Source organism: Heterocephalus glaber, unplaced genomic scaffold (genome assembly GCF_053883595.1).
Source record: "Heterocephalus glaber isolate CG9 unplaced genomic scaffold, H.glaber_assembly_v1.0 deba00000937, whole genome shotgun sequence".
In the NCBI taxonomy this organism is placed as follows: Eukaryota; Metazoa; Chordata; class Mammalia; order Rodentia; family Bathyergidae; genus Heterocephalus; species Heterocephalus glaber.
This window is the reverse complement of record NW_028258173.1, coordinates 15,139,254-15,166,597: the sequence shown is the minus strand read 5'-3', so window position 1 is coordinate 15,166,597 and position 27,344 is coordinate 15,139,254. Positions and strand designations below refer to the sequence as shown.

General features: G+C 40.4%; 2 protein-coding genes across 10 annotated transcripts in view; one reads left to right on the top strand and one right to left on the bottom strand.

The window, feature by feature from the left end:
* Positions 1-5,332: 5,332 nt before the first annotated feature.
* On the bottom strand, positions 5,333-12,733 carry LOC147828780 (uncharacterized). The gene is made up of 3 exons (XM_087208159.1): positions 12,663-12,733; positions 9,300-9,831; positions 5,333-9,026 (listed from the first exon to the last, which is right to left on the bottom strand). Exons 1-3 carry the CDS (start codon positions 12,731-12,733, stop codon positions 8,658-8,660), a joined length of 972 nt encoding a protein of 323 aa, XP_087064285.1. The 3' UTR covers positions 5,333-8,657.
* Helz (helicase with zinc finger) overlaps positions 9,246-27,344 on the top strand; it is a 156,565-nt gene continuing 138,466 nt past the window's right edge. For 2 of the 9 annotated variants that reach the window (XM_087208594.1, XM_087208588.1), the window contains exons 1-3: positions 9,247-9,360; positions 10,627-10,682; positions 14,921-14,977. The gene's annotated coding sequence lies outside the window, so the exon portion shown is untranslated. Of the gene's footprint in view, positions 9,361-9,749; positions 10,683-14,920; positions 15,249-26,633; positions 27,227-27,344 lie in introns of those variants that run through there. The other 7 variants (XM_087208595.1, XM_087208591.1, XM_087208592.1 and 4 more) reach the window with 6 other exon arrangements.

The window sequence follows — 27,344 nt, the reverse complement described above, 5'->3', positions numbered from 1 at the left end:
TTTTTTTTTTTTTGGTAGTAGTAGGGATTGAATCCATGGCCTTTGGACTGAGCTATGTCCCCGCCTTTTTTATTTATTTTTAAGTTTTGATCCAGGGTCTAAGTTGCTAAATTGCCAGGCTTGAACTTATGATCTTCCTGCTTCAGCCTCTCAGAGTGCTGGGATTACAGGTGTGTGCCTTGTTTACTTACTCTTATTCCAATCTCTTTTATTTTCTAATACAGACATTTAATAATACAGCTTTCCATTTAAGCACGGCTTTAGCTACATCTTGATTTGGGGATATAATTTTTTTTTTTTGGTGGTGGTGCTGGGGATGGAACCAAAGGCCTTGATCATGCTAGGCAAGTTCTCTACCACTAATCTATATTCCCTGTGGATGTAATATATATATATATTTTTTAGTTTTGTTTTTGTTTTTTTGATTTTTGGTACTGGGGATCGAACTCCGGTCCTTGCGCTTGCGCAGCAGGTGGCAAAACCACTGAGCTAAATCCCTGGCCTGGAAGTAATATTTTCATTAGTTTACAGTTTAAACTATTTTCTAATACCCATTATGAATTTTAAATTGGAGTTATTTAGGAATACATATGAAGCTTCTAAACATGTATTTCCTACTTACCTTTTCTTATTCTTATTTTCTAGCTTACTTGTATCATCTTTTGAGAATGTACTCTGCATGATTTAAAATTTGTTGGGACTTGCTATCTTGCCTAGCATTTGATGAACATTCCATATATACTTGAAAAGAATTTGTCATCCACAGTTGTGGATTTTATGTATATCCTTTGATTAAAGTTTGCCTATCCAGTTGTTTAGATTTATCCCTTACTAATTTTGCACCTCTTTGTTCCAACAGTTACTGACATACATAACTTCCACTACAGCTACCTATTTGTCTGTATCTCCTTATAATTCCAAGCATTTTTTGCTTTATATATTTTGAAGGTATGTGTATTAGGTATACACAAATTTAGAACTGTTATACTTCTTTTTTTTTTTTTTGGGTACCGGGGATCGAATTCAGGTCTTTGTGCTTGCGCAGCGGGTGTTGAAACCACTGAGTCAAATCCCCAGCCCCTAGAATTGTTATACTTCTTGGTGAACTGAGCATATTATTATTATGCTGTGTCTCTATTTCTAAAATGCTTTTTGTCCTAAAGCCTTTCTTTTGGCTAGTTTTGGCATGGCTTATCTTTAAAAAATTTAAAAATCATGGGGCCAGGGATTTAGCTCAGTGGTTCCACCACCTGCCTTGCAAGCACAAGGTCCCGAGTTTGATCCCTGGTATCAAAAAAAAAAATTAAAAATCATGGTAAAATACATATAAAATTTATCAACTTAACTATTTTTAGGTGTATAGGTCAGAAATGTTAAGTGCATTTACATTGTTTTTAACTGATCTCCAGAATTCTTTTCATCTTGCAAAACTAAAACTCTGTATCCATAAGCAACAACTTCCGGTTCCCTCTGCCACCAGCCCTTGGCAATGCCCTTCTACTGTCTCTATAAATTTGACTAATCTAGGAATCTTATAAAAGTGGAATCATAAAGTATCTCTCCTTTGTGTCTGGTTTATTTCATGTACATAATGTCCTCAAGGTTCATTCGTGTTGTAGCACATGTCAGAATTTCCTTTCCTTTTAAGGCTGATAAAATGCCACCGTATGGACAGCTCCTGTTGTGTTTAGCCATTCATCCATCCATGAACCTTTGGGTGGTTTCCACATTTTGGCTATTGTGAATAATGTTGCTATGAACATGGTGTACAATTACCTGTTTGAATTTCTGCTTTAAAATCTTTTGGGGGTATACTCTGAAGGAGAATTGCTGGATAATATGATAATTCTATATTTAAATTTTTGAAGATGATGTATGCCTGTGATCCTAACACTTGGAGGCAGAGGCTGGATGATCACAAGTTTGAGCCCAGCCTGGGCAGTATAGTGATTTAGAGAGATCTTGACTCAAAATAATAAAATAAGAAAAGGGGAGGCTAGGGATGTAGCTCAGTGTGGAGGCCCTGGGTTCAATTCTCAGTACTTAAAAAAAAAAAAAAGAAAGAAAGAAAGAAAAAGAAAAGGAAAGAAAACTTTGAGCAACTGCCATATTGTTTTCCACAGCGACTACACCATTTTGCATTCCCATTTGGCAATGGCAAGGGCTCTGATTTCTCCACATCATTGCCAGAATGTATCCTTTTCTGGTATTTATTTATTTATTTATTTATTTATTGCAGTACTGGGGATTGAAGCCAAGGACTTGAGCATGGCAGGCCAGCACTCTACCTTTTTTTTTTAAATTTTATTTTATTGGTACATTTTAGGTATACAATATAATGACATTCATCATTAGAAATTTGCACCTTCACATAATCTCTCTTGGTTCTTATTTTTTCCCCACTCCCCTGCCCTCCCTTCAACCCCTCCATCCCTCCCTATTTACAAAGACTTTGTTTGCATTTTTTCATTTTCTCATATTAATTCTTTCCTTTCCCCCACTCCCCTCCCACTTCCCCTTCCCCTTTGCCCTTCTTCCTATTTCACATTATCTATTATACCTTTTAGTCCTTATTTACACTTTCAGTGCCAGCACTCTACCTTTGAGACACACCCCTAAAACACTTTCTGGTTTAAAAAGTTTTTTTTTTGTACTGGGGATCGAACTCAGGACCTTGCACTTGCGAGGCAGGTGGTAGAACCACTAAGCTAAATCCCCAGCTCTTTATATATTCTTGATATATAACCTCTACCAGATTTGTAATTTTTTCCCATTCTATAGATTGCCTTTTATTGTTTGCTTAGTTTGTCTTTGTCTACACTATTAATTTTATCTTATTTTATTTATTTATTTATTTATTTATTTATTTATTTATTTATGGTACCGGGGATTGAACTTGGGTCCTTGTGCTTGGAAGGCAGGCAGAGGAACCACTGAGCTAAATCCCCGGCCCTATTTTAGCTTATTTTTATCCTAATATCTTAGGGTTTTTTCTGCATGATAGTCTATGGATAGTTTCTTTTTTTTTTGGTACTGGGGATCAAACTCGGGACCTTGAGCTTTCGAGGCAGGCGCTGGCGCTGGAACTACTGAGTTAAATCCCCGGCCCCTTCTTGTTTGTTTTTGAGACAGGGTCTCACTATGTAGTTCAGGCTGGCTTTATTTTTTTTTTTCCAGTGCCAAGAATCTAACTCAGAACTTTGCACTTGCCAGTCAGGCGTGGCACCACAGAGCTAAATCCTCAGCCCAGTTCAGGCTGGCTTTGAACTATGTAGCACAGGCTGGCCTCAAACTTGCAGTGATCCCCTGCCTCAGCCTCCTTAGTGACAGGATTTCAGGCCTGTACCACCATGCCTAGGTTTAAGCCTAGTTTTATCTTATAATTAAAATAATTAGTTTACTTATTAATACATTTAAAGTAATTGCTGATATAATTTGGTTTAAATCCCACTTATTTCATCATGTTATTACTCACATGTTTTTGTCTTTCATGTTGAATATTTTTGTCTGTCAGCTATATTATCTTGGACATTATTCATTTTACAATTCTAGTGATAATCCTACAGAGCGCATGCATCCTTGGATTAATATTAATTAGTACTCAAATCTAATAAGCCTTATTTCCAGATAATGTGAGAGCGTTGGGACACTCTAACTTTCCCAATGGCCAAACCTTACTGACTTATATTTACTGTTATCAAGATTTTAATTCTATTTTTTTTTTTGTACCAGGGATCAAACTCAGGACCTTGCACTCTCGAGGCAGGTGGGGGCACCACCAAGCTAAATCCCTGGCCCATTTTTGGTTCTTTGAGATAAGGTCTTGCTATGTAGTTCTGCCAGCCTCCCGAGTGCTGGGATTAATTCTAGATGTTTTATTCCTCGAGGCATTTTTCTTCCTTTCTTGCCATGGGGTCTTGCCACACTGCCCATCTTGGCCTTAAAATCCCAGTTCAAGAAGTCCTCCTGTTTCAGCCTCTTGAGTACCTGGGACTACAGGTGTGTGCCAAGGTGTCTGGCTTATTATTCTTTGTAGCATATGCACACTTTTTATTTCCTCATATATTTGCCGTTTTTGTTTCTCTTCATTCTTTCCATTGGGATCTTTGCCCTTGTGCCTGGAGAATCCCCTTCAGTGCTTCATTTCCTGTATGTCTGCTGGTGACAAATTTTCTCAGTTTTGTATGTCTAAAAATGTTTTGAGTTTAACTTTACTTTTGAAAGACTACTTTTGCGGAGTTGAAAATTTATAGTTGAACAAATTTTTGAAAAATTAACATTCAACTGTCCCAGTGCCCATGTAGAAAAGTTTTATAATTGTTGTGGCTTTAAAGGGACTTTGGCTGCTTAAAGGATTTCTCTTCTTCTGTTTTCTCAATAGTTTTGCTAGAACAGCCTAATTGGATGTTTTATTAACCTTCATAGGGTTGTGGTTAATGTCTTTCATTAATTTTTTTTTTTTTTTGGGTACCGGGGCTCGAACTTGGGACCTTGCGCTTGCGAGGCAGGCGCTGGAACCACTGAGCTAAATCCCTGGCCCCGTCTTTCATTAATTTTTAAAAGTTCTATTATCTTTAGTTTTTAGTTTTTGCCCTATTCTCCTTCTGTGACTCCAGGTGCATATGTTAGGTATTATGCCACTTTCCCTTTTGTGTTTTCTATCTTTTTGTCTCTTTATACTTTATTCTGCCTCCTCCCCGCTTTGGTGGTTCTAGGTATGGGACCCAGTGCCTTCTCAGATGCCTTCCTACTTCCTACTCAAATATATCTCCAGCCTTTTTTAAAATTTTGAGACACAGACTCATTAAGGTGCCAAGCTAGCCTTAAACTTAAAATCCCCCTGGCTCAGGCTCCCCAGTAACTGGGATTATGTGTATGTATGTGTATGTGCCGCCGTTTGTTAGAATATTGTAATTTTACATGCAATGGTGAGAGTGGGGCCCGCTGGAATGGGCAAAGGCTTGAAGGAGGAAAAGATATGAGCTGTGTGGGTCCTTAAAAAAGAGGCCATTAGCTAAAGCAGAGCAAGGAGAAGAGAGGTAGGTACCGATAAAGAGGGAGGTCAAAGGGATGAGAGGAGGCATACAATGCAGGACTCCGGCTTCTCTGACTGAGACGAGCACGAATCAGAGGGTAGTGTGCAGAGGTGTGATAAGATTTCACCTGGGTTTTGTTTTTGGTATTGGCAATCGAACTCGGGTCCTTGTGCTTATGCAGTAGGCAGTAGGCAGCGAAATCACCGAGCTAAATCCCCGGCCCTCACCTGGTTTTTAACAAGACCAGGGTGGCAACCATGATGAGAACAGACTGAAGAGACCACAGTGGACTGGACCAGAATAGTGAGGATGGAAAGGATGGGAAGCAGTCAGCTCCTGAATACACTGTGTAGGCAGAGCAGGGTTTGAAGACAGATTGAAGGTGGAGTTTGAGAGAAATGCAGGAGGGATTGTGGCTGGACCGATTTTAAGGATGGAAAAGCTAGTGATGGAACCAGGGAACAGCATGGTGAAGGACATGTTTGCGGGGAGATCAAGAATTGAGCTCTGTGTGTAACCAGTTCTCTCCTTCCTTTGGGCTCTTGTCCTGAAGACGACGAAGTATTAAGTCCAGGACACAGCACTGGGGAATGAATCAAGTATAGTTTATTAGAAAGAGCAGAGAAGAGGTCTTTGCTGGCCAAGGAGTTGCCCAAGTTCAGGGGTTCCCATGTACTTTGTTGAGCTATTTTGGTCAGGGTTGTAAAAATGAGATGAAACAATGTGGTTACCGCTTTTAGCTAGACTTCTGCTGTCAGGAGGGGCAGATTTCCCTTGTACCCCAACTTTGCAGGGTTTATCTCCGTTTACCCAGGCCCCTGTCCTTTGAAACAATACCGTTGCTGCTTTTTAGCTGGGCCTTTGGACATCAGAGCATCCCCCCCCTCAGCTTCTCACAGCAAACATCAGTCAGCCCCTTTCCCTTGTGTTTTCCCAAGGGTTACTCATTTTACTCAAGTCCAAGTCCTAGCTGCCTATTGTTTCTCTAGCTCCAGTCTCAGGACATGCAGTAATTGAGAAGTCTTGAGATCCAACTGGAGATGTCAAGAAGTTGTTGGACAAGAGTCTGAAGCTCAGGAGAAAGCTCTGGATAGAGCTGGAGGTTTGGGTGTCCTTCTGGTGAAAATGGAACTTAAACCCTTGAAAGAGATGACCACAGGGTGTAATTGAAGACAAAATCCCCAAGGACTGAGCCTTGATCTCATTAAGTAGTCAGGGTGTCTTCTTGGATTGCAGGGAGAGAAGATGAGGGATGTGCTGGGGCTCTGTGTGTTCATCAGATCAGAATCGGAACAGAGCCAGGATGATGTCAGCCAAAAGGCCCTTTCTCCTCTACCCCCATTCCTATCTGCTGACCTCATCAAGCTGTAGAGGGTCAGAGCAGTCTGAAGAGAGGAAGGGTGGTTTTTTTTCAGGCTTCAGAACCCCCCTTTCATCACCATCCCCTTCCTCTGGTAACAGTTTGGTCACTTACTCAACAAATATTTGCTAAGTATCTAAGTGACAGGCCCTGGCCTAGGCAGGGAGAGTACCAAGTTAGAGAAGGCCTGTGCCCTTAGGGAGCTGGTACTCTAATGGGAGTGGAGCAGACCATTACTGACAAATAACACAGTTGAGACAATTTCTACCACAGGTAGGCGGTAGTGTGCTGTTTTGCTTAAGGGGATCATAGAATTTCTTTTTTAAAATTTATTAAGTTTATTGGTACATTTTAGGTATACAATATGATAACACAAAATTTCTCTTTGAGGTCACCTTTGAGTGTGAGCAGATGAGGACTGTCAGGGAGATCTGGGTAAACAGGATTTTATCTGGCAGGAAGAAAGAAGGCCAGCCTGGCCCCTTCCAGGAGGGAGGGAAGACGGGGCGGGGCCATCTCACAGGAGCTTGTAGCTCCAGTTGGGAATTCAGGCCTTATTCCAAGAGTAGTGGGAAAGCCTTTGGCAGGTATAGAAAATCATAAGATCTGTTTTACATTTCACAAATGTCGCCAGGTTGGTCAGATGGACAACAGACTGTTTTTGGAAGAGGGGAGGCAAGAAGAGTGAGGAGGCACTCCTAGCTCAGGCAGCAGGTGGTGTCTTGGACAAGGATGGGCTAGGACACAAACTGCTTCAGGAAGTCACACAGACTGAACATTTCTCTGGGTCAAGACCTGTGCAAGGCAAAGAGCCTACCTAAAACCAAAGAAGCATGTTTGGGAGACACAGTCCTTGCCCTTGGTTTATTAGTGTTTACTTATAAAGAAGATCAGATCTCACACTTAAAAGGGCCATGTAAACACAAGGCAACTGGTTATTAAACCGGTGCATAGGAGTGGCTAAGTGTGAAAAGGGAGCTGGAAGAGGAGTGACCGGGGTACCTCGGAAAGAGGACTTTGAAGCCTTCCACAGTCAGAAGAGGCTTTTCACTGGGAGGCGGCAGATGGCCTCGGAGGAGCTCCCAGGACAGGAGCCTCTAAGAACCAGGCTTTTGGCTCCAGTTTGCCAGAATAGGGTGACTCAGGGGAGGTCTTTCATCTGCAACCGGCTGGGAGTGACTCATTCCCTGCTCCCTTCCTCACCAGTGACCCCGGGGCCAATCCCTTAATGAGGTCACACCCCTCTCTCCTCTTCCGGCTGGACAATTGCCGGGTGGAGTTTTTGGCTCCCTTGGGGCAGGGCTCCTGACAGCAACCGTCCAGGTTCTTAGAGAGGGCTTCTGGTAGGATCTGGAATCTTGCCGAACCCCAGGCTCCACCCTAGGGCCGACTAAAGGCCCTCCCTTCGTGGAAAGGGTGTGTTCTCCTAATTGTTGAGCCATTTAACAGCTTTTTGTGCTGAATACAGTTTTGGAAGTTTTCTTTCTTTCTTTGTTGTTGTTATTTTTTCCGGGGTGGTAGTGGTGGTGCCAGGGACTGAACTCAGGGCTTCACGAATACCAAGAGGTGCTCTACCACTGAGCTATACTCCTAACCCGAAAGTCATGCTTTCTTTTGGACACCTTTTGTACACCAAACCTTGATTGGGGGTGCGGTGGGGGAGGGAAGCAACCAGAGCAGGTCCCCTAAGTTACCAAAGGAGACACTTCAACCTCTGGGAAGACTGTGGGGGGGGGTTCCGGGGGGGGTCGTCTGCGCGAGGACGCGGGCTTTGCGCCACCACAGCAAACAGGAATGGCGGGGGAGAGAGCTCGGCTTCGCCAGAGTACAGCGGGTGCCCGCAAGGTCTCGCTTGGATCCCCGGCAGTCCGGCGCCGGGTCGCCTGTTTCTACCAGCATTCGGCTCCGGGCCGCAGCCGGGTGACTCTGCGTCCCCTTTCTCTCCCCGACCCCAAGGCACAGCGGCGTCCGCGCTCCACCCCTGGCCCCACCGCTAGTTGTCGCCGCCCGGTAGGAACCGGGCAGGTGGACTGCTACGGCCACAGCCTTCTCCCAGTCCCGGACCCTCCCCTCGGCCCTGGCACGCCCCGCCCCGAATCTGAAGCCGCTGCCCCAAGTTACCTGCCCCGGGAAATTCCAGTTTCCAGCCAGGCCCCCAACGGACTGGTCCCCTCGGAGTCCGAAGTTACATTCCTAGGGGTGGGGTCCCAGCTAGAGGGTCTCGGATCACGTTACGGGCCGAATGGAAGAGACAGCAAGAGTCAGAGTAAACAGGGGGTAAAAGTTACATTTAGCTTATTCTCTTCCCCCATCCCCCCTATTGCGCTTCGATGGCTGGTTGCCTTGGGGATATGGTGTCCGATCAGTTCCCGGAGCCAGAAGGCCCCAGAGCGCCGGGCTAGGACCGAAGCCCGTCCCGCCGCGCAGTGACGGAGCGCCCGGGGCGGCCCCGCGCGGCTACGGCCCGGGGGCGGGAAGTGCGGGAGCCCGCGCGGCGCACGAAGACCCGGAGCAGGGGCGCTGAGCAGAGCGCACGTGGAGTCAGTGAGCGAGCCGCGAGCCGCCGCCAGCGCGAGGGAAACCTCGGGCTGATTGAATGCAGGCGTGGGGTGTCTGGCAGGGCAGGGGAGCTGCGGGGCAAAAGGAACGGGCGTGGAGGCCACGGCTGGGGAAGGGAGGCCGGAGCCAGGAGAGAAAACCTCAAAGCTACATTTTAAAAATAGGGTTGATTTTAAACGCAAAGTCCCGCAGGCGGGTAGGGGGCCGGGCCACGGGCGCAGGGGCCTGCCTGCTTCCCCAGGCAACTTTCCGGAGGGAGGTGCGGCCGTAGGGGGCGGCGCCGGCGGCGGGAGGCGGGAGTCGGGGGCCAAGGGGGGGGAGTCACTTTAAAGGCTCTTTCTTACCCATAATGCTTTGTGGGGACGTTGACAAGTGGATCCAAGATGGCGTAGAAAGTAATGACAGGTAAGTCCTGACTTCTCCCTTCTCTGTTGCCGGGGCCGCTCCGCGAGATCGCGGAGCCCTCTGCAGAGGGGCTCCGACTCCCTTGGGGTTCCCTGGGCCCCGGGAGGGGCGGCTCCGGGGAGGACTGGGGGCCCTGGCGGCCCGCGGCGGGGCCCGGGGAGCGGGGCTCTTCGAGGCGAGGCCCGGACGCTGGGGCTGTTTACAGCTTTTTCCCCTCCTTGGTCCCCTTCCCCTCCGCTGGGGGCCGCGGCGCCCGGGGCCCAGGCCACGGGGGGGGGGGGCTTGCACACTCTGGCCCGGAGCCTGCGGGAGGTTGCCCCAGCGCGGGCCACTCTGGGAGGGGGAACTGAGCCTCCTCTCACGCTCCCCTCCTCCGGGTCGCGGCTGGGGGTGGGGAGCGTGCGGGCCTCCCACGCCCCGCTCGATTCCGCCCGCCAGGCGCGGACTTCCACCCGGCTTGGGCGGGCACCGCTGGGGGGGGTGGTCGGGAAAAGTGGGTCAGGGGTGTGCCCTCTCTCCCGCGCGGGGTTCGCTGAGATTCACTTTGGTCCCCCCGTCCCTGCTCCCTTTTCACAAATGCTCCCTGGCCCACAAACACATCAACAAAAATATAAACAGACTATCTCTTCCTGGCGATTCCTCAGGAGTTCCCTTTTCAAGGGCTCGGAGACTGCAGTCTTACCTAGGAAACTTTTGGTTCCTCTCCCCCAAATTACAGTATTTGAGTCTTGCCCCTTTGAGTTTGCTGAGGATCCTTCAGACAGGGCTGGAAGCTAGGGTCTTCGGATTCTTCTTGAATTAGGATCCTTAGATTTTGTTTTCAGCTCAAAAATTGTCATTTCTTTTCCCTTACAACTTACACTTTTCAGGCAAGTCATTAATGTAATAAAAAGTGTAACTGTAGAGTTAGTGGATTCTTGGAGCAGGAGAAGGAGGGAGGCATTGGCATGGCTAGTTCTGAATTGTGCCCTGTCTTAAACTCATTAGTGAGATTTCTGCATTTGTTTTTTTAAAGTACGGTCCATGAGGGCTGAAAAAGATGACTTTTTAAAAATTTTAAGAGCATTTTAAATCTTTTATCTTTACTGAAAGGAAATGTTTTCATTTTAAGGTAGAAGAAACATTTACAAAGCTGCATACTGTACCATTTTTGTAACTTTCCTTTGAAATTTAGATGCTCTTTTACTTCAGGCTGATAAAATGTTTGCCACTGATAATGTCTGTTTCTGGTATTGTATAGACACATTTTACTTCTGTTTGCCTCAGGAATTGGATGAAATAATTGATCACTAACGAACTACAGTGCTGGTGAGATGTGTAAGGTGAGACTGCAGTTAAAAATGATTTCCTTTTTACCTTTAATCAACTCTGAAGGGTAAGGCAGAAACTTAGTAATTCAGTGGGGCCATCTTTATTTTCTGGGGCCATCTTTATTTTCCAAATGTATCACTCAGTCAAATGGGATATGAGCTGGGCTGGATTTAGAAATGAAAAATATGTCAAATGCCACTCTTTTTAGCGGTGCCAGCATATTCAAACACAGTAGAGCTTATCCAGAGCCAAATGTTATTTGCAGCTATCCTTGATCAGTGTCTTCTCCAGGAGGATAGTTTGCCTCTTCAAATTTCCTTTTGTAACTTTAACTGAATGTCTTTTATTTGTTTTGATGTCAGTTGCTTACACTACATTGAGTATAAGGGATTGTGTAGAGTTTGTGCAGTTTATGGGATTCTTGTAAAGTATATACTTTTTATTGGAAAGAGTTATTTTAGACAAGTTCATCACTCCAGCTTTTTTTTAATTTTAAAATTTTTAGGGTTTTTTTGTAGTGCTGAGATGTAACCCAGGGCCTCTCACTTGTAATAGGCAAGTGCTGTACCACTGAGCCATATTCCTGGCTTCTTTTACTTTTAAAAAATGGAATAGTATTTGTCTCTGTAGTACAGTACTTATTTTGAAATAAAAATGATAGTATTGAGTTCTGTTTAACTTATTAGGGATAAGACTAAATTGTCATTTTCTGGTCATACATAGTGTATGAATTATAAGTATTGTTTTATTTAATCTACTGGTAATGCTTTGGGTTTAAAGGACACTATTGGTAATAGTGTTAGTGGACAACTTGTCTGCTGGGGAGAAGGAGAGAAGTTTGCTGGTTTTACATTTTTCACAACCAGTTTTCTCAACTTTAAAAGTATCTTGTGGTTGGACTGGGGATTTAACTCAGTGGTTCCGCTGCCTGCCTTGCAAGCGCAAGGACCCGAGTTTGATCCCTGGTACCAAAAAAAAAAAAAAAGTATCTTATGGTTGCTTTAGAAAAATATAAGTAATTATGGTCAATTAATTGGTTATTGTGGTCTTTTTCCATTAATGTCTGGGCTTCTGGATTTTGAAATCCTTTTACAAACTTCCTATGTATTATAACATCTGTTTAAGAAGAAAAACCTATGCTTTATTTTTCTAGATTGAGGCATGTAACTGACATTGTGCCTTTTAAAACACACAGGTGGGGCGTGGTCGCACAATCCTGTCATCCCAGCACTCTGCCAGTTTAGGCAGGAGGATTGCCACAAGTTTGAGGCCAGCCTGGACTACATAACAAGTTCAAGGCCAGCCTAAACTAGATAGTGAGACCCTGTTTCAAGAAACAAAAACAAAGAAACCACACACATATACACATAAAACATTGGAGAATGAAGGTGGACATAGATCATTGCGTTTTTTTGTTTGAAACTCAGTAGTGCTTGTGTGTATTACATACAACTTTTTTTTGGTACCAGGGATCGAACTTTACATATAATTTTAATTCTTGGCAGAGCAAATATCTACAAATATCAGATTGTAGATAGATCTTCATGCCTTAGACCTAGATGGAACTTTTTATCTTGTTTCTTTAAAACCTGTAGATTGTTCTATGGAAAGGAACCAGTGATCTGCTTTTTGTTTATGGAGATGTTCATTTGTAGTCTAAAACTGAATATTTAGAAAGTAATCTTGTGTGGCTATTATTGATTGGCCTGAATTATGTGAAGGCATTTTCCATTTTTCACACTTACAAACAAGTGATAGTATTCACTTCAAAGTGAAGCTAGTGGTTGACTACCAAACAACGTGTTACACAAAGTACCTACCATATTCTAAAATGAGAAATAGCGTAGTATTGAAGGTTGTGCTGGAGTAGAAGTCTGTGTGTTTCAACTGAATAAAGACAGCTTTTCTAGTTTGTGCTTTGGCTAGGAAGCTAGGACACTATTTTTAGGCAAGGCAGTATTTTTTGGGAGTCAGTAAATATAGTCCTGTACCTCTCTATCAGGTGGTAAACTTGATTTTTGCACTTGTTAGGAAAAAGTTCATTTTCTAATGGCATAAACATTCAGTCTACGTTGTCTTAAAAGACTGTGCACATCCATAGATTGTCCAGTTTTCACAGGAGAGGAAGATGATGCCAAAACAGGAGAAATCATTTCTTCTTACAAAGGGCCCTAAGTAATTAAAAAATCTACAGTGTATTTATGAAAGGCTAATAATAGTGCAGAGGGGCCTAGAATTAAGTAGACCAAGTCTTTCAAATGCATTTGTGTCCTTGGTATAAAAAGTAGGGGTGGCATTAATATTGAATGTAGATTAGCCCATAATTGTGTGTTAAACTATATTTAAGATCCAAAAACAAGCTCATTACAAGAAATAAGCCCCTTTGCCTGTTGTTTCAAAGTATAAAAGATTTGGGACTAAGTTTTCAACAGTAGTCACCCAAGAAAGGAACTACTTAAAAATATTATAAGTAAGTTATCAGGGGTGTTTATTTTCATAGACTTAGGTAAATATGCTTGCAAATTTCTAAGTAATATTTTGAAATATTATCTAGAAGTATATCACTGGAGAATATAGCCATACCAGCTTATAATTCACTTCAATTCATGGATGAATCAGGGTTACTTCTTTAGCATTGACTAGAAGAAGCATGAAGCATAATGTTCTACCACTTTGAGATAATGTTCTAGCCACTTTGGGTGGCTGAGATAATGCTTTTTAGTAATCCTGAATCTAACAGAGTTCGTAGTCCTCTTTGAAGACTCTCACAGATCTAATACAAAGACATGTATATGTTATATATAAATATACATTATTGCTATATATATAAGAATTATTTTGTTAATTTTTCAGTATCCAAAAGGAATGGAAATTTTCCCAACTCAGGCTCTAATAGTCATACCAACTTGTTTATCCTTATAAATTGTACTGGGTCAGTTTCCGCTTGAGAGTGGGAAGCTGTCTGATGAAACCAGAGTTTATGCATTTGTCTTTTTTTTGAATTAAAAAAAAGCTGATTCATCATCAGATTTTCAAAGAATGTATGGCATAATTTTTGACTTAACTCATTCTGAAGTAATGAGTATTTGTGATTTTTATTTCTGTGTCATATTTTAGGTATTCTTGGCATATCTGAATTTGCCTTTTTGTTTTCTTTGGAAATTCTTGTTATGGTGGAAATATTTCTATAACATAAGCTTTCCTTTAGGAGGCAGTATATTTAATGTAGTTTAAAAATTATCTTTATGCAAAAATCATGCATGCTCATGGTAAACTAATTTGAGCAGTTCTGAAAGTAAAAAATGAAAAAAGAAAGCCCTCTGTTTTTCCTCTATCTGTAGTTCTGCTCTCCTTTGCTTTTGGAAAACCTCTGTTTTCCCAGAATATACTGGCAATAGTGAAATTAGAGTGAGAAATCAGGAGATGCGTGGTTATTGAACTTGTGCAGACTGTTCTGTTCTTACTGAGATGTTAATAGTGATACTCAAACTAGCATCAGATTAAGATAATTATAATTGAATTGTTAAACGCTCAGTTCAGTTCTGGTCAGGTTGGTAAAGTTTTGATTTGTTGATCTTTTAAGGAAATATTTGTGAATTGAATTCATTGTAATCTTGTGGCAAGGGGAGTGGTGGTAATGAGTTGCCATCTGTTAAATTTTGTGATAAGCTGCACAATATATTTACTATGGACTTTTTATAGCTCATCTCCTTTTATTCTTACAACAACTAACAAGACAGTTGTTATTTACATCTTGCAAGGGAAGAAATTTAGGCTTAAATGTGAACTTATGTAATGCCACAAGACCAATAAGATAGGGGAGATGGTATTCTTTTTGGAAAGCTTGTGCTGTTATCTCTAGCTAGTCCAGCTTTATTATTTTTTTACATGAGGAAGTGTAGACTTGGAGAAAGTGACTTGACCAAGGTCACACAGCTCACTAGTAGCAACATTAAAGCAAACTTTTATCTCTGGAGGCTTATCTCAGGACTTTTGGTCCACTGCTGCTTATGCTACATTTGATTGAATTACTGTGGGCCAAAAGAGCAGATTCTGTGCATATTGTTTGTTTGTTTTTGGTACCTGGGATGGAACTTGGGTCCTTGTGCTTGTGAGGCAGGTGACGGAGCCACTGAGCTAAATCCCCGACCCGATTTTGTGTATATTGGACACAAATACTTCAGAACTGATGCATTAGCCAATGCTGTTTTCTACTCAATATTTAAAAGCTTTTTTCTCTCTCTTTCAGAAATTATAAAGAGCTCTGATGGGCTATTTGGGTGATACCCAGTGCAGTGAACTGCAGGTAAGTAAGGCTTAGGAGAATGTTACAGTATTTAGAAAAGGAAAACTTGATAATGCCCAAAAAAGGGACAAGAAAGACTTCATTTCATCAGGAATGTCTGGCCAGAAAAGATGAGGTGGGACAGAGTGGATTGATAAAGGGCAATAATGAAACAGTAGCAATCTGAGGATGCAGGATTTAATTGGCTGCTTCTGGGATGGACTGGATGATGAACAAACTCTGAAGAGATGCTGCCTGCTGCTCTGTCAGACTAGTCTGAAGGAAAGTGAGGGTAGGTTAATCTTCCACTTCTGTTCTGAATGAGTAACTGCACAGAGGCTCAGTTCGTCTTCATGTGATTGGAACTTCAGAGATCTTTAGCTTTTGTATCAACATTGTGGAGTGGTAATCACCCTGTGCTCTGACGAGCCTGGTTACGTATTGAATTGTGTTATCCACTATGTATGTTGGGTCATGAATGACTACATATGAGCATTTTTGAGGATCCGAAGACCCAGAACATTATCAGTAGAAGCAAAAGGTTGGACTTTGTTCCTAATGACAGCTTCTGTTTGTGGTCTCAGTCCTTCAAATTGTCTTTTCTGAAATGCCTGCTAATTAAAGACAACTTGGTCTTGAGTATTTTTTATTTCACAGTAATTAATCTTGATCCTTTATTATAACATGGTCTTTTAGTATTAAAATTAGAAATCAAGTTGGGTGTGGTGGTGCACGCCTGCAATCCCAGCACTTGGGAGGCTGAGTGGAGAACCACTGCAAGTTCAAGGCCAGCCTGAATTGTATAGTGAGACCTTGTCTCAAAAAAAAAAAAAAAAGAAAAAGAAAATGATAGAGTACTATAGAAAAAGAATTCAAAGACTTTTAATATATTTGTAAGCATCGGTGCTAAAATTCTTTATTTAGGTGCTGAGGATTGAATGCAGGGCCTCTTCCATGCTAAGTATGCACTCTGCCACTGAGTTCTACCCCTCACTCTAAACTCATTTTTTTATTTTTTATTTTTTTTGGTACCGGGGATTGAAGTCGGGACCTTGCGCTTGCTAGGCAGGCACCGGAACCACTGAGCTAAATCTCCGGCCCTTAAACTCATTTTTTGATGTATTCTCAACACTAGTCTTTTGTTAGACATCTCCAGCTCCAGAAAGCTTCAGCTCTTAGTAAAATGATTTGCCATCCTGCCTTTTGGACTCTGGCTGGTAAGATTTACAGTAATATCACTACTTTTTATGCATCTGGTTTTTAAGCTGGAGTTTTTAGTCTTTTATTCTTTGTAGTTTAAAAGCTTTTGTCTTTTCTTTCTTTCTGACCTTTTTTTTTTCCTTAAATTTTTTTATTGGTACATTTTAGGTATACAGTCCATTTACAGTTATCACTGGGTTGCTTGTATCTCTACGTGATGTATCTTGGTTCTTATTTTTTCCCCATTACTTGTGTGCCCTTCACTCCCTCCACCCTTCCCTATTTACATAGACTTTATTTCCATTTTTTTCTTTTCTCACAATTTTTCCTTTCCCTTCTTTCCTTTCCCCTTCCCCTTCCACTTCCCCTACCCCTTTGGACCTTTTCTACCTATTTCAAATTATCAGTTATTCATTTTAATCATTTTAATCCTTATTTACACTTTTAGTTTCTCACACTAGAAAAACTATTCGGTATTTACACATATGTATCCTATTTATTTTACTTAAGCATATGGCCTTGGGCCGGGGATTTGGCTCAGTGGTTTCACCGCCTGCTGCGCAAACGGAAGGATCTGAGTTCGATCTCCGACACCAAAAAAAAAAAAAAAAAAAATGGCCTCAATATGCATCCATTTAGCTATAAATGTCTCTAATTTCTCATTCCTTATGGGTGAGTAGCACTCCATTTTATAAACAAAAACCCCACATCTTCTTTATCCAGTTTCCAGTTGATGGGCACTTGGGCTGTTTCCAAGCTTTAGCTATTACGAACTGTGCCGCTATAAACATGAGTGCACATATATCGCTGTGGTATGATTCTTTTCTTTCTGACTTTTAACCTTATCTAGGTCTCCTGGTCTCTTCTTTGATTTGTCCATGACTGCATATTCCCTTTCCACTGACATAGTTCACTGCTGAGTTAGCACATTGATCTGGATTATACAGAGACTTTAATGTGGCAAAACTGTAGACTCTGAAGATTAACAGTAAAATTTAGGCTTGGTTACTTGCTAATGGTTAATGTAATGTATGACTGTAGTTCTTTGTTTCTTGAAGTATTTGTTTTGCATGATTTGTTCTCGGTAGGTTTGTGGGAATGATTGGAAGACCAGTTGAGATGAATTATTGGTCCTTGAAAAACTGAATGCTGGGGTAGTCATAGGTCATCATGACCAAGAAGAGCATGAAAGCTTTCAGTCAAAGCCAGAGTGAGCAGTAGAAGGGACTGTGATTCTCTTCTTGAGGCTTTATCAAGCTTGTATCCTGGAGCCCCTTTGTTTCCTGGGTATGCAGGAACTTTTCTTTCTTTCTTTTGTACTAGGGATTGAACCATCTGTACTCTACTACTGAACTACATCTCAGCTTCCCTGGTAGCTGGGATTACAGGCATGTGCTACTGTGCCTTGAGGGAATTTACTTTCTTTTTTTGGAATTTACTTTCTTAATGTTGAATAAGTTGATACTAAATAAATTGTTAATATTTGGGTTTATTACCCTAAAAGGGTTGATTTTCTTTTTGACATTTCATTTCAAAATACACACACTTTTAATTCTTTTTTTTTTTTTGGTACTGGGGATTGAACTCCGGGTCCTTGCACTTGTGCAGCAGGTGACGAAACCACTGAGCTAAATCCCCGGCCCTAATTCATTTTTATTTATTTATTTATTTATTTGGTACTAGGGATTGAACTCAGGACCTTGTGCTTGCCAGGCAGGCGTGGTGCCACTGAGCTACATCCCCAGCCCATGTAATAATTTAATATTTAAAAAATTTATCAGGTCAGGGTGCCACTGCCTGCCTCACAAGCACAAGGTCCCGAGTTCAATCCCCGGCACCAAAAAAACAAAACGAACAATTTATCAGGTCATGAAACAGTTCCATGTTATCGGTGCTATAATTAATTTTAGTTTATATGTGGAAAGGTTGCAAAAATAATTTCATCAAGTTAATGCTTCTATAATTTACCTCTTTATAGAAGTTATTGATGTTGGTAACTTTAATGTACATCATTATATTATTTTCTTAATTATATCTCTAGGATAAGTATTGCAATTCATTATTATGGTGAAGGATATGAACATTTTTATGGTTTTTGATATATATTGTCATCCTATTTTCAAGGGTGTTGTTCCACCTTGTACTTTTAACAGATATATGGACGTTCCTGTTTTACCTTAGATGAGTTAGGCAGAAATCCAGTTTTTCTTCAGAAGGTTTTTGGTAATTTAGTAGTGTAAAATGGCACTTGCATTTCATTGATCTGTAATATTCAGTTTAACTATTTGAGTCTTGTTTGTTCATATCTTTTTTCTTTTGGTACCGGGGATCAAACTCGGGACCTTGTGACTGCACAGCAGGCGGCAAAACCACTGAGCTAAATCCCCAGCCCAATATCTTTTGCTATATTATGCCATAAACTATTGGTGAGGGCTTTGGGTCATAAGGCAAGTAAAACCAGCTAATAAAGGGGTAATTGTTAGAAAGATAAAGAGAGGATATTCAGTGAAAATGTTCATAAGAGAATGTGGTCTAAATGTTAAGTGATCTTGGGGATAGTAGTTGAAGGGGAACAGATGGGTTATTCTAAAATTCAGCTCAGCATCTTTGAGCATCTACTACCTGCTATACACTGTGTTGTATCCTCTGAGTGCTTCTCAAGTTACTGTCAAGGCATATACTGGGATGAAGAAGATTGCTTGAGGCTTAACCAATTAAAGGTTCTGGCTTGTTGTCTCTTTGTGGCTGCTTAGAGGGCTGAGACCACAAATGTGTAAGAAGACGTCTTTAAGTCACTGGTGGCATGTCAGCGTGTCATGGCTCTGTTTGAGAGGTGGAAAGGTAAATAAAGCATTGTTCCTTTTGACAAGGAATTGATCATCTTGTACAGAGAGTAAGGGCAACAAAAAAATGAAAGAACTAGTAGAAATTTAATCGGTGCTGTAAAATGAGTTCAGACAAGGTGCTAAGGGATTAAGTGGGGGTGGGGAGAGAAACTGCCTTCGTGGATATCAAGGAATATTTCCACTGGAAGAAGTAGCCTTTAAATCTCAGAAAATGAGAAGCATTGCAAAGAAGGGCATGTCTAGAGGTAGTCTGGAAATGTGGATGTTAGGTAACTGCATATCCAACTTACTGGGTTCTGGGATATGTGAAAGGAACAAAATGGAACATGAGGCTGCCAGTGGGTCAGGATTGGATTTTGGAGGGTCTTAAATGTCAGACCAAGGATGAGTATAATCGTAGGGAGGAGAATTAAGGGAAGGACCCAAGTTGAGTTCATGGTAGTAGGCCAAGTTAGAGGTGATGAAGATCTGAATTGAATTGGTGCCCTTGGGAGGAGGTGTTTTAGAGGTTGAACAGAGAGAGGTATGACTGATTAGGTGGGGTAGGATTGGTGGGAAGCAGTTAGTTACATATCTCAAGTCAGAGATAAGATTGTTTTTGTTAGGGTTGGGAGCATGGAAGAATGGGCCATCAAGAACAAGGAAGTCAGGAGGAAGGATGGCTCTTAGATGTTTAGTGTAGAGAAATGATGAATTTGGTTGTGGGTGTGTTGAGTTTAAGGAGGTAGCAGAAAGTTAAAATTAAAATTTTAATCCTAGAAGGAGTTTGAGAGATACATTGGAGCAACAGCTAAGGAAGTTTGGGGCATAGGATTGAGTGGAATCAGCCAGGTCTCACTGTCAGTTAAAGCAGAGTGAAGACTGACACTCCTCTAGGACTTGCTGTATTGAATAGAGAGTTGGAAGTGGCATAGTTGTATCGGAGAATGGGGACTTTTTTTTAAATTAAGAAAATATTAAGGTAGACACTTTCAACATTGAAATATGTATCAATCCCATGTACCTGTTGTCCCACTTAGTAGCTGTCAGTGTTGTTTCATCTATTTCTCTCTTTCATCAGTTACATTGGAATGTCCTTCAGTAACTGATGAAATGGAAGAAATCTTTTATGCCTGTATATGTATTTGTAAGTAAGCAGAGTTGAATGGTCTCTTTGGGTGTGTTCTGTACTTCTGGAAGGGGTTTAAGGATGAAAAGAATTAGGATTAACTTCAGAATTCCTGTGTCCCCTTGGCTTTTGTCTTTGGCCTAATTATTAAGTCTCCTGAGATTTAAGTCTTTTTGTTTTTCATTACAATGAAACTTGTTGAAAATTATAAAATACAGATGAATTTTTATCCATTCTTATTTCTTAATAAACTTTTAAGTTTGGATTAAGTTTAGATTTACAGAAAAGTTGCTAATGTAGGTTAGAGTTCTTAAACTCTTTCTCCAGTTTTCCCCATTGTTAACATTTTAAATTTCCATAGCACATTTGTCAAATCTAAAGAAGCCATCTTTGGTACATTACTGTTAACTAATTGTCTTACTTGGATTTCACCAGTTTTTCCACTAATGTCTTTTGTCTGTTCCAGAAGCAATTTTGTTTGCCCTGCCTTATTCTCCTTTGGGCTGTGACAGTTTGTGCAATTGTCTTTGTTTTTTCATGCCAGTTTTGAGGAGTACTTGTCAGGTATTTCCTAGAATGTCCTTCAGTTTGGATTTGTCTGATGATTTCCTCATGATTAGACTGGAGTTACAGTTTTTGGGAAAGAGGTGCTGGCTTTTAATATTTTGTTTCTTATCCTCCCTTTTTATATAAAATGCTCAGTACATATAGTTATCTATTTTATAAAAATGGGGTTAGAGACTATATTAATTGATAATCTGCTTTTTCATTTTACACATGGGAATGAATATATATTCATTCATCTGGAAATACGTAAAACACTGTCTGTTGGTAGGTTGAAGTTAGCCTTTAAGGATGGAGTGGTGATGTTGGTGTTAATGCACTTTTTAATTATATAGTTGGCTCTTTTGTATTTGTCTATGTTTTATTTAAAAAACTCAGTTATGAATTATGATGAATTATGTGATTACATGTCTACACAGATAATCTAGAGAAAAACATGAAATACCAAGGATAGAAAATGACATGATAAAGACAAGCAGTAACCCCTTTTAGAATTCATTCTTTTAATATAATTTGCGTCTCAGATATGAATTTTTTGTTTCTTCATATCTTTATTGATTATGAAACCTGTTAAATGATTTGAGAGGAGGATCAAATTCTTCAGGAAATAATTTGGAGTTATTGAAACTAAGAAGGCTATCTCCAGAATTGCTAGCAGTTCTGAAAAATGAATCAGGAAAAATCAAAGAGATAGATGGAAAAAAATCTCAAGTTTAGCTGTTGCTGAAAATTTAGTTTTTCTTTTACCATTTTAGTTACTAAAACAGATGGCAGAAGTTCTATCAGGATATTTCTTCCATGTATTTAAAACATTTTACTTAGCTATACTGAAGTCCATTTATTTTGGAATTTAGGAAGAATTTACCTCTATGAAAGAGACTATTCAAAATAGAAAATGGTTGATGATCTTAGTTTCTAGTTTTCTCTCAGTAAGCTTAATCTCTCCAAATGCTCCTTGCATACTCAGTGATTTTACGTTTTAGAGAAAAATGCAATTCTAGCTGAATATTAAGTATAGTACAATAAGTAAGACTTTGCAGAATGTTTTGTGTTTCCCATAGAACCATCACGGATTCCAGTTTTGGATAAAACTAGATAAATTGAAAAATAAGATAGCATTTCTCTTTATGACTTGGCATTCTAATGGGAACTGAATTTGGTACAGGATAGTTCTTGGAATGCCCGGCATTTTGGTTATTATAGGCATCTCTTTGGGAAATTCAATTAAAGCACTACTAAATGGTTTAAGTGTTAATTTTATATGTGTTTAAGGGTTGTCATGGGGATAAAAATGGCATAAAATGAGTCATTTATAATACAGTTGTATTGGACAGGAAAACATCTTATACGGTATACAGTATTTAATTCAAGATGATTTAAGAGACCACATAATTCTGTTTTCTTTTTGTTTTTTTTGAAACAGAGTCTTGCTGTGTACCCCAGGCTGGTCTTGAACTCACTGTGATCCCCTTGTCTCAGTCTCAGCTGCAGTACTGGGATTCTTGGTGTGCGCCACCACACCTGGCTAAGATGCCAAATAATTCTGTGGGAAGTAATGCTACTTTTGGGAGGGAGAGCATTTTAGAGAAGTAGGCCTTGAAGGTTCATCAAAAGCTGGGTAGGATGTAGGTCCATAGAGAGGAGAGGAAAGGACATTCTGGCAGAGAATAGTACTGTCAAGAATCACCATACCTGGGGTTTGTTTGAGAAGTGGTGGGAAGCCAGATTGTGGATGTCCCAGCTACTTGGTAATGAGCCTGAATGTAATTTTATAGTCATTTCAGAATCGTTGTGCCATCTCTAGAGTAATAGTGCTTAACTTTTTTCCTCCCAGAAGAAGCATGACACACTTTAGCCACACTGTCACCAAGGCCCTTCTGCTACTTGGGGAGGGGGGACTGGGAAGGGCATATTTTGATAAACTTTCCTCACTATATTGGATTAGGTCATGTGATTATTTTAGTAACTCATCAATCTGGCTTTTCTTTCTGTGGTTACAAGACATTTACTTTCTTGTAACAGTCTTGTTTCAGGATAATAATTGAGACTATAGGGAAACTATATTAGGCAAATTAAAGGCAAATTACTAACTTAAAAAAAATGTGGATCTCCAGTTTTTTTCCAGTAGTCCTTCTCTTTTGAATCTTTGTTATTTATGTAAGAAACATGCATTTTGCTTATTTTTAAGTTTTCCTGTGGTTTTATTGTTTAGTTGAATAGTAAAGAAACTTGAGGGAGTCTAGTAGTTTCTGTCAAAGGACAGAGTGATGATAATGAGCACAACTCATCAGTCCTCTAAAGCCTTTAAAGTTTGGTTTATTCCACCTAAATTTTAAAGTAAATAATTTTTGTCCTAATAGAAATATACGAGATGCAGAAATCATTCTGAATTTAGATTGAAGAAATTTTACTTACTATAGTACTGTTGACTTCTGCTACTTGATCACTCTTCATTTTTCTTATTTTTTGAGACAGGGTCTCACTATGTAGTTCAGGCTGGCCTTGAACTGACTATGTAACCCAGGCTGGCCTTGAACTCACAGCGATCCTCTTACCTTAGCCTCCTGAGTACTGTCATTTTTCTTTAAAGCCTGTCTCTAATCAAATAGAAGAGTCATATTTTGAGATCAAGGAGAACCATGACTATGTTAACAAGAGAAGTTAATTTAAGAAATTTAAATGCTTTTTAAACAAGTGAATTTCATGACTTGATTTCAAGGTGGTCTGGTGGTTATTCTGTTGTCACAAACAATTTCACAGAGGGAGAAGAATGATGTCTTCTTCTTTTTTTTGGTACTGGGGATTGAACTCGGGTCCTTGTACTTGTGCAGCAGGTGATGAAACTACTGAGCTAAATCCCCGGCCCAAGAATGATGTCGTCTTGTCTGTCATCTGCCACTGAAAATGTCTTGGTCTAGACCAATCTGCCTCTGTGGCACACTATTGATTCCATTTTTCTTCCAATATTTACTTTTGGTCCTGGGCCAGTTATCTAGCTAATGATGGCATTCTTCAAAAGTATCCTACATTTTGTGCCAGTGAACTCTGATTGTTCTATTTGACGATGTTCTTTCTGAGGCACCGTTTTTGCCTCTAAAACCTACATATAAGGAAGGAAAGCATGAGTTTTCCATTTATTAGCAACACACTTATCCTTCTGTATCTACTTTCAAATTTTGAAAAGCCAGGCTGCTTGTGACACAGATTCACATTTTAAAAGTAATTTTTTTTTTTTGTTACCAGGGATCGAATTCGGGACCTTGAGCTTGTGAGGCAGGTGGTGGCACCACTGAGCTAAATCTCTGGCCCCTTAAAAGTTATTTTAAAACATACTAACTTTGACTTTTTTTGGTGAATAGTTTTATTAGTTTAACACATGTATAGTTTGTTCAGCCGTCATCACAAGTCAAGATCCAAACAGTATTATCACCCCAAAAAACTCCCTCATTTATCCCTTTATAGTTATGTTGCCCCAATTTATGACTTTTGGCAACCACTGATTTGGCCTCTATTCCTATAGTTTGTCTTTTTGAGAATGTCATATAAATGGAATCATACAGTATGTAAGTTTTTGAGGTTGGTTTCTTTTACTTAGAATAATGTTTATTTTGTTTTGTGGTGCTAGGAGTTGAACCCAGGGCATTGCACATGCTGGGGAAGTGCTTTACACTGAGCTACACTCCCAGTCCCAGGATAATATTTTTAAGGTTCATCCAGGTTATTACATGTATTACAAGGTTGTTCCCTTTTACTGCTGAGTAGTTTTTCTATTGTGGAGAGGTATCACAGGTTGTTTATCCATTTTTTTCTGGTGTCTAACAATTATGAATAGAGTGGCCATAAACATTTTTGTGTGAGTATATTTTTCCTTCTCTAGGATAGTGGTCATGGGTACAAGGAAAATTGTTGGGTTGTATATCTTGTAGTACATATTTGATTTTATAAGAAAACCGCAGACTGTTTGCAGAGTGTCCTTACTGCTTCATATTTTAGCTAGGAAATACATGAGAGTTCCATGCATCATTTGATTTTATCAAATGAAATAATATTTCATTATTATTACTTGTGATTCTGAGGACCAAGCCTAGACTTTTGTACATACTAGGTAAGTACCCTACAACTGGGTTACATCCTCAACCTATCAATACTTAAAATTTATCCACTGTAATAGATAGGTAGTGGTATCTAATCAAGTCTTTAATTTGCATTTCCCTGATGGCTACTGATGTCAAAGATATTTTTTTGTGTGTATGTGTGATTTTTCTATTTTGATCCTGAGTCAACTTCCCATAGTGCTGGGATTACAGTTGTGTGCCACTGTACCCTGGATTGCCCAATTTTTTTTTTTTTTTCCTCCCATACCGGGGATTGAACTTGGGACCTTGCGCTTTCGAGGCAGGCGCCGGAACCACTGAGCTAAATCCCCGGCTCTACCCAACTTTTAATTGAGTCATTTTCTTATTATTGAGTTTTTAAAGTTCTTTGTATATTCATATACAAATACTTTTTTTTGGCCTGGGGATTTAGCTCAGTGGTTCCGCCGCCTGCCTCGCAAGCCCAAGGACCTGAGTTCGATCCCTGGTACCAAAAAAAAAAAAATTAGGACTGCCTTGGTTCTGACTTTCCGAAATTAAAAAAAATCTTAAACTGACTTTAGCTACAGAGAAATTTCTTGGTTTACCTAACTGCAAAGTCTAGGCATAGCTAGCTGAATCTGAATTCAGAGCTCAAGTGATGTAATCAGGACAGTTTCTCCTTATAAACAAACTCTATCTTTTCCTTTATAGACTTTAGTTGCTGGCACTGTATGTTAGAAAGATCCCTGCAGTATACTCAACCCCTGTACGTTTTTGGATTTAAATTTAACAGGACAGAGCACCTGTCCCATTCCCAAAAGCTAAAAAAAAAAAAAAGCACCTTCGCTGTCTCCTGGGCTCTTACAGGGTCACACATGTCTTACTTGAGTCATCCCTGTGTTAGGGGTTGTGAAGATGTGACTGAACAGTTCTGGTCACATGCCACCCTTGTGTTCCTGATGAAATTTGCTCCTCTGGAACCACATGGACTGAGTAGGGGAGAGAAATTGTGTTCTTTTATTACCAGGAAAGGGAATGAGTACTAGGGTAGTATTAATCTCCTTTTATAGATCAGCAACAGATCAGAGGAGTTCATAGATTTGAATTAGAGTCTTGGTTTCTGATTCTAGCTTTCTTGCCAGTGAAGACACATCCTCCAAGTAAATTTTCTCTATAGGGATAGAAATTTGCGGGTAGTAATAGTGGTCCCCCCCATAGACCCAGCCTCCTATAGACCCAGATTGTCCAGTATCTGCCCTTGGATCTAGCTGTCATGTCTAGGCAGCAGGATCACATGGATCCCGCTGCAGATATGGATGTATCTATGTATCCTACTCAAGGGTGTCAGCAACAGAGTGAAGTGTATCTTGGAGCTGACCTCCATATAGAAGCAGCTCTAAATCTCTCCCTGCTTATTATCTGTAGTCTATTTTAGCATGGCCTGAGATGTTTTCTGACTTCGACAATGACTGGCAGTTATTTTATGTTAGAGAAAGCACTTTAACTTTCTTTTTTTTGGTACCGTGGATCGAACTCTGGACCTTGCACTTTCGAGGCAGGCGGAACCACTGAGCTAAATCCCCGGCCCTGCACTTTAACTTTCTTCAGAGAGTGTGTGTATAGCAAGGTCGTGCTGTTCTGAAAAATTAGAGAAAACAGTTGAATAGAGACCAATGCTGTAACAAAATATTCGTGAAACTAGTTATTGAGCCATAATTAACAAAGGTAATTGTGGTAGAAACTTTGACATACACATCTGAGGTAGGCATCTACATCTAATGGAAGAGAGCCACTAACTCTGTAAATTAAGTCATTTCTTCCCACAGATCCTGAAGTTAATAGTTTTGCCATTAATTTCTACTTGTTTTTTTTTTTTTTACCAGGGATCAAACTCGGGACCTTGCGCTTGAGAGGCAGGTGGCAGCACCACTGAGCTAAATCTCCACTTAATTTCTACTTGTATACTAATGTTATTGAGATCTCTCTGACTAATGTGTTTGATGGTTAATGTTGATAGTAGTCTTTTTGATTGCTCCTCATATCCGGTTTTAGGGTTTAACTAGTCTTTACCAGTAGTATCCGAATGTACTTCTCCAGTGACTATTCTTGCATAATCATTACTTATTTAAGTAGATGGAAAAAAATAGGTGAAAATAAGTTCCTCTGTCAAGTAGGTAAAGTAGTTAGATAGGGTGTTTTATTTTCTATAAATACATTATTGTATATTGAGATAAGGAAAGTGATTTCCATTTTATGCAAATTGAAAATTTGGACATGTAGGGGAATAAAAATTGGTAAGACTTACTGAGCACTTATGTGTCAGATAGTCTTTTAAGCACTTTGCACATATTATTTTGCTTAATCCTTATAGTAACCCTAGGAGGTAGGCATTAGTTCTCACCAGTTTAGGGCTAAGTTGAGATACTCAAGGTTAAGTCACTTGCTGCAGACCACACAGCTGGTGAATGAGCCATTGGTAAGTTTTCAAAGCAGGGCCTCTGGTTCTGAGCTTGTACTCTTTGTCACCATAATGCAGTCTTTGCCCAGGAAAGACTTTAGCTTGTACAATACCAGTTTTGAATTTCTTACTACTT

Excerpts from the sequence above, each read along its gene's own strand:
- LOC147828780 (XM_087208159.1), bottom strand. The coding sequence starts at position 12,733 with ATGTTTATGCCATTAGAAAATGAACTTTTTCCTAACAAGTGCAAAAAT. Across the intron at positions 9,832-12,662 it reads GTTTACCACCTGATAGAGAG|CGGTGCCCGCCCAAGCCGGG; the intron begins GTACAGGACTAT and ends CACCCCCCCCAG. Across the intron at positions 9,027-9,299 it reads GTCCCCACAAAGCATTATGG|CTCCCCTGCCCTGCCAGACA; the intron begins GTAAGAAAGAGC and ends TTTGCCCCGCAG.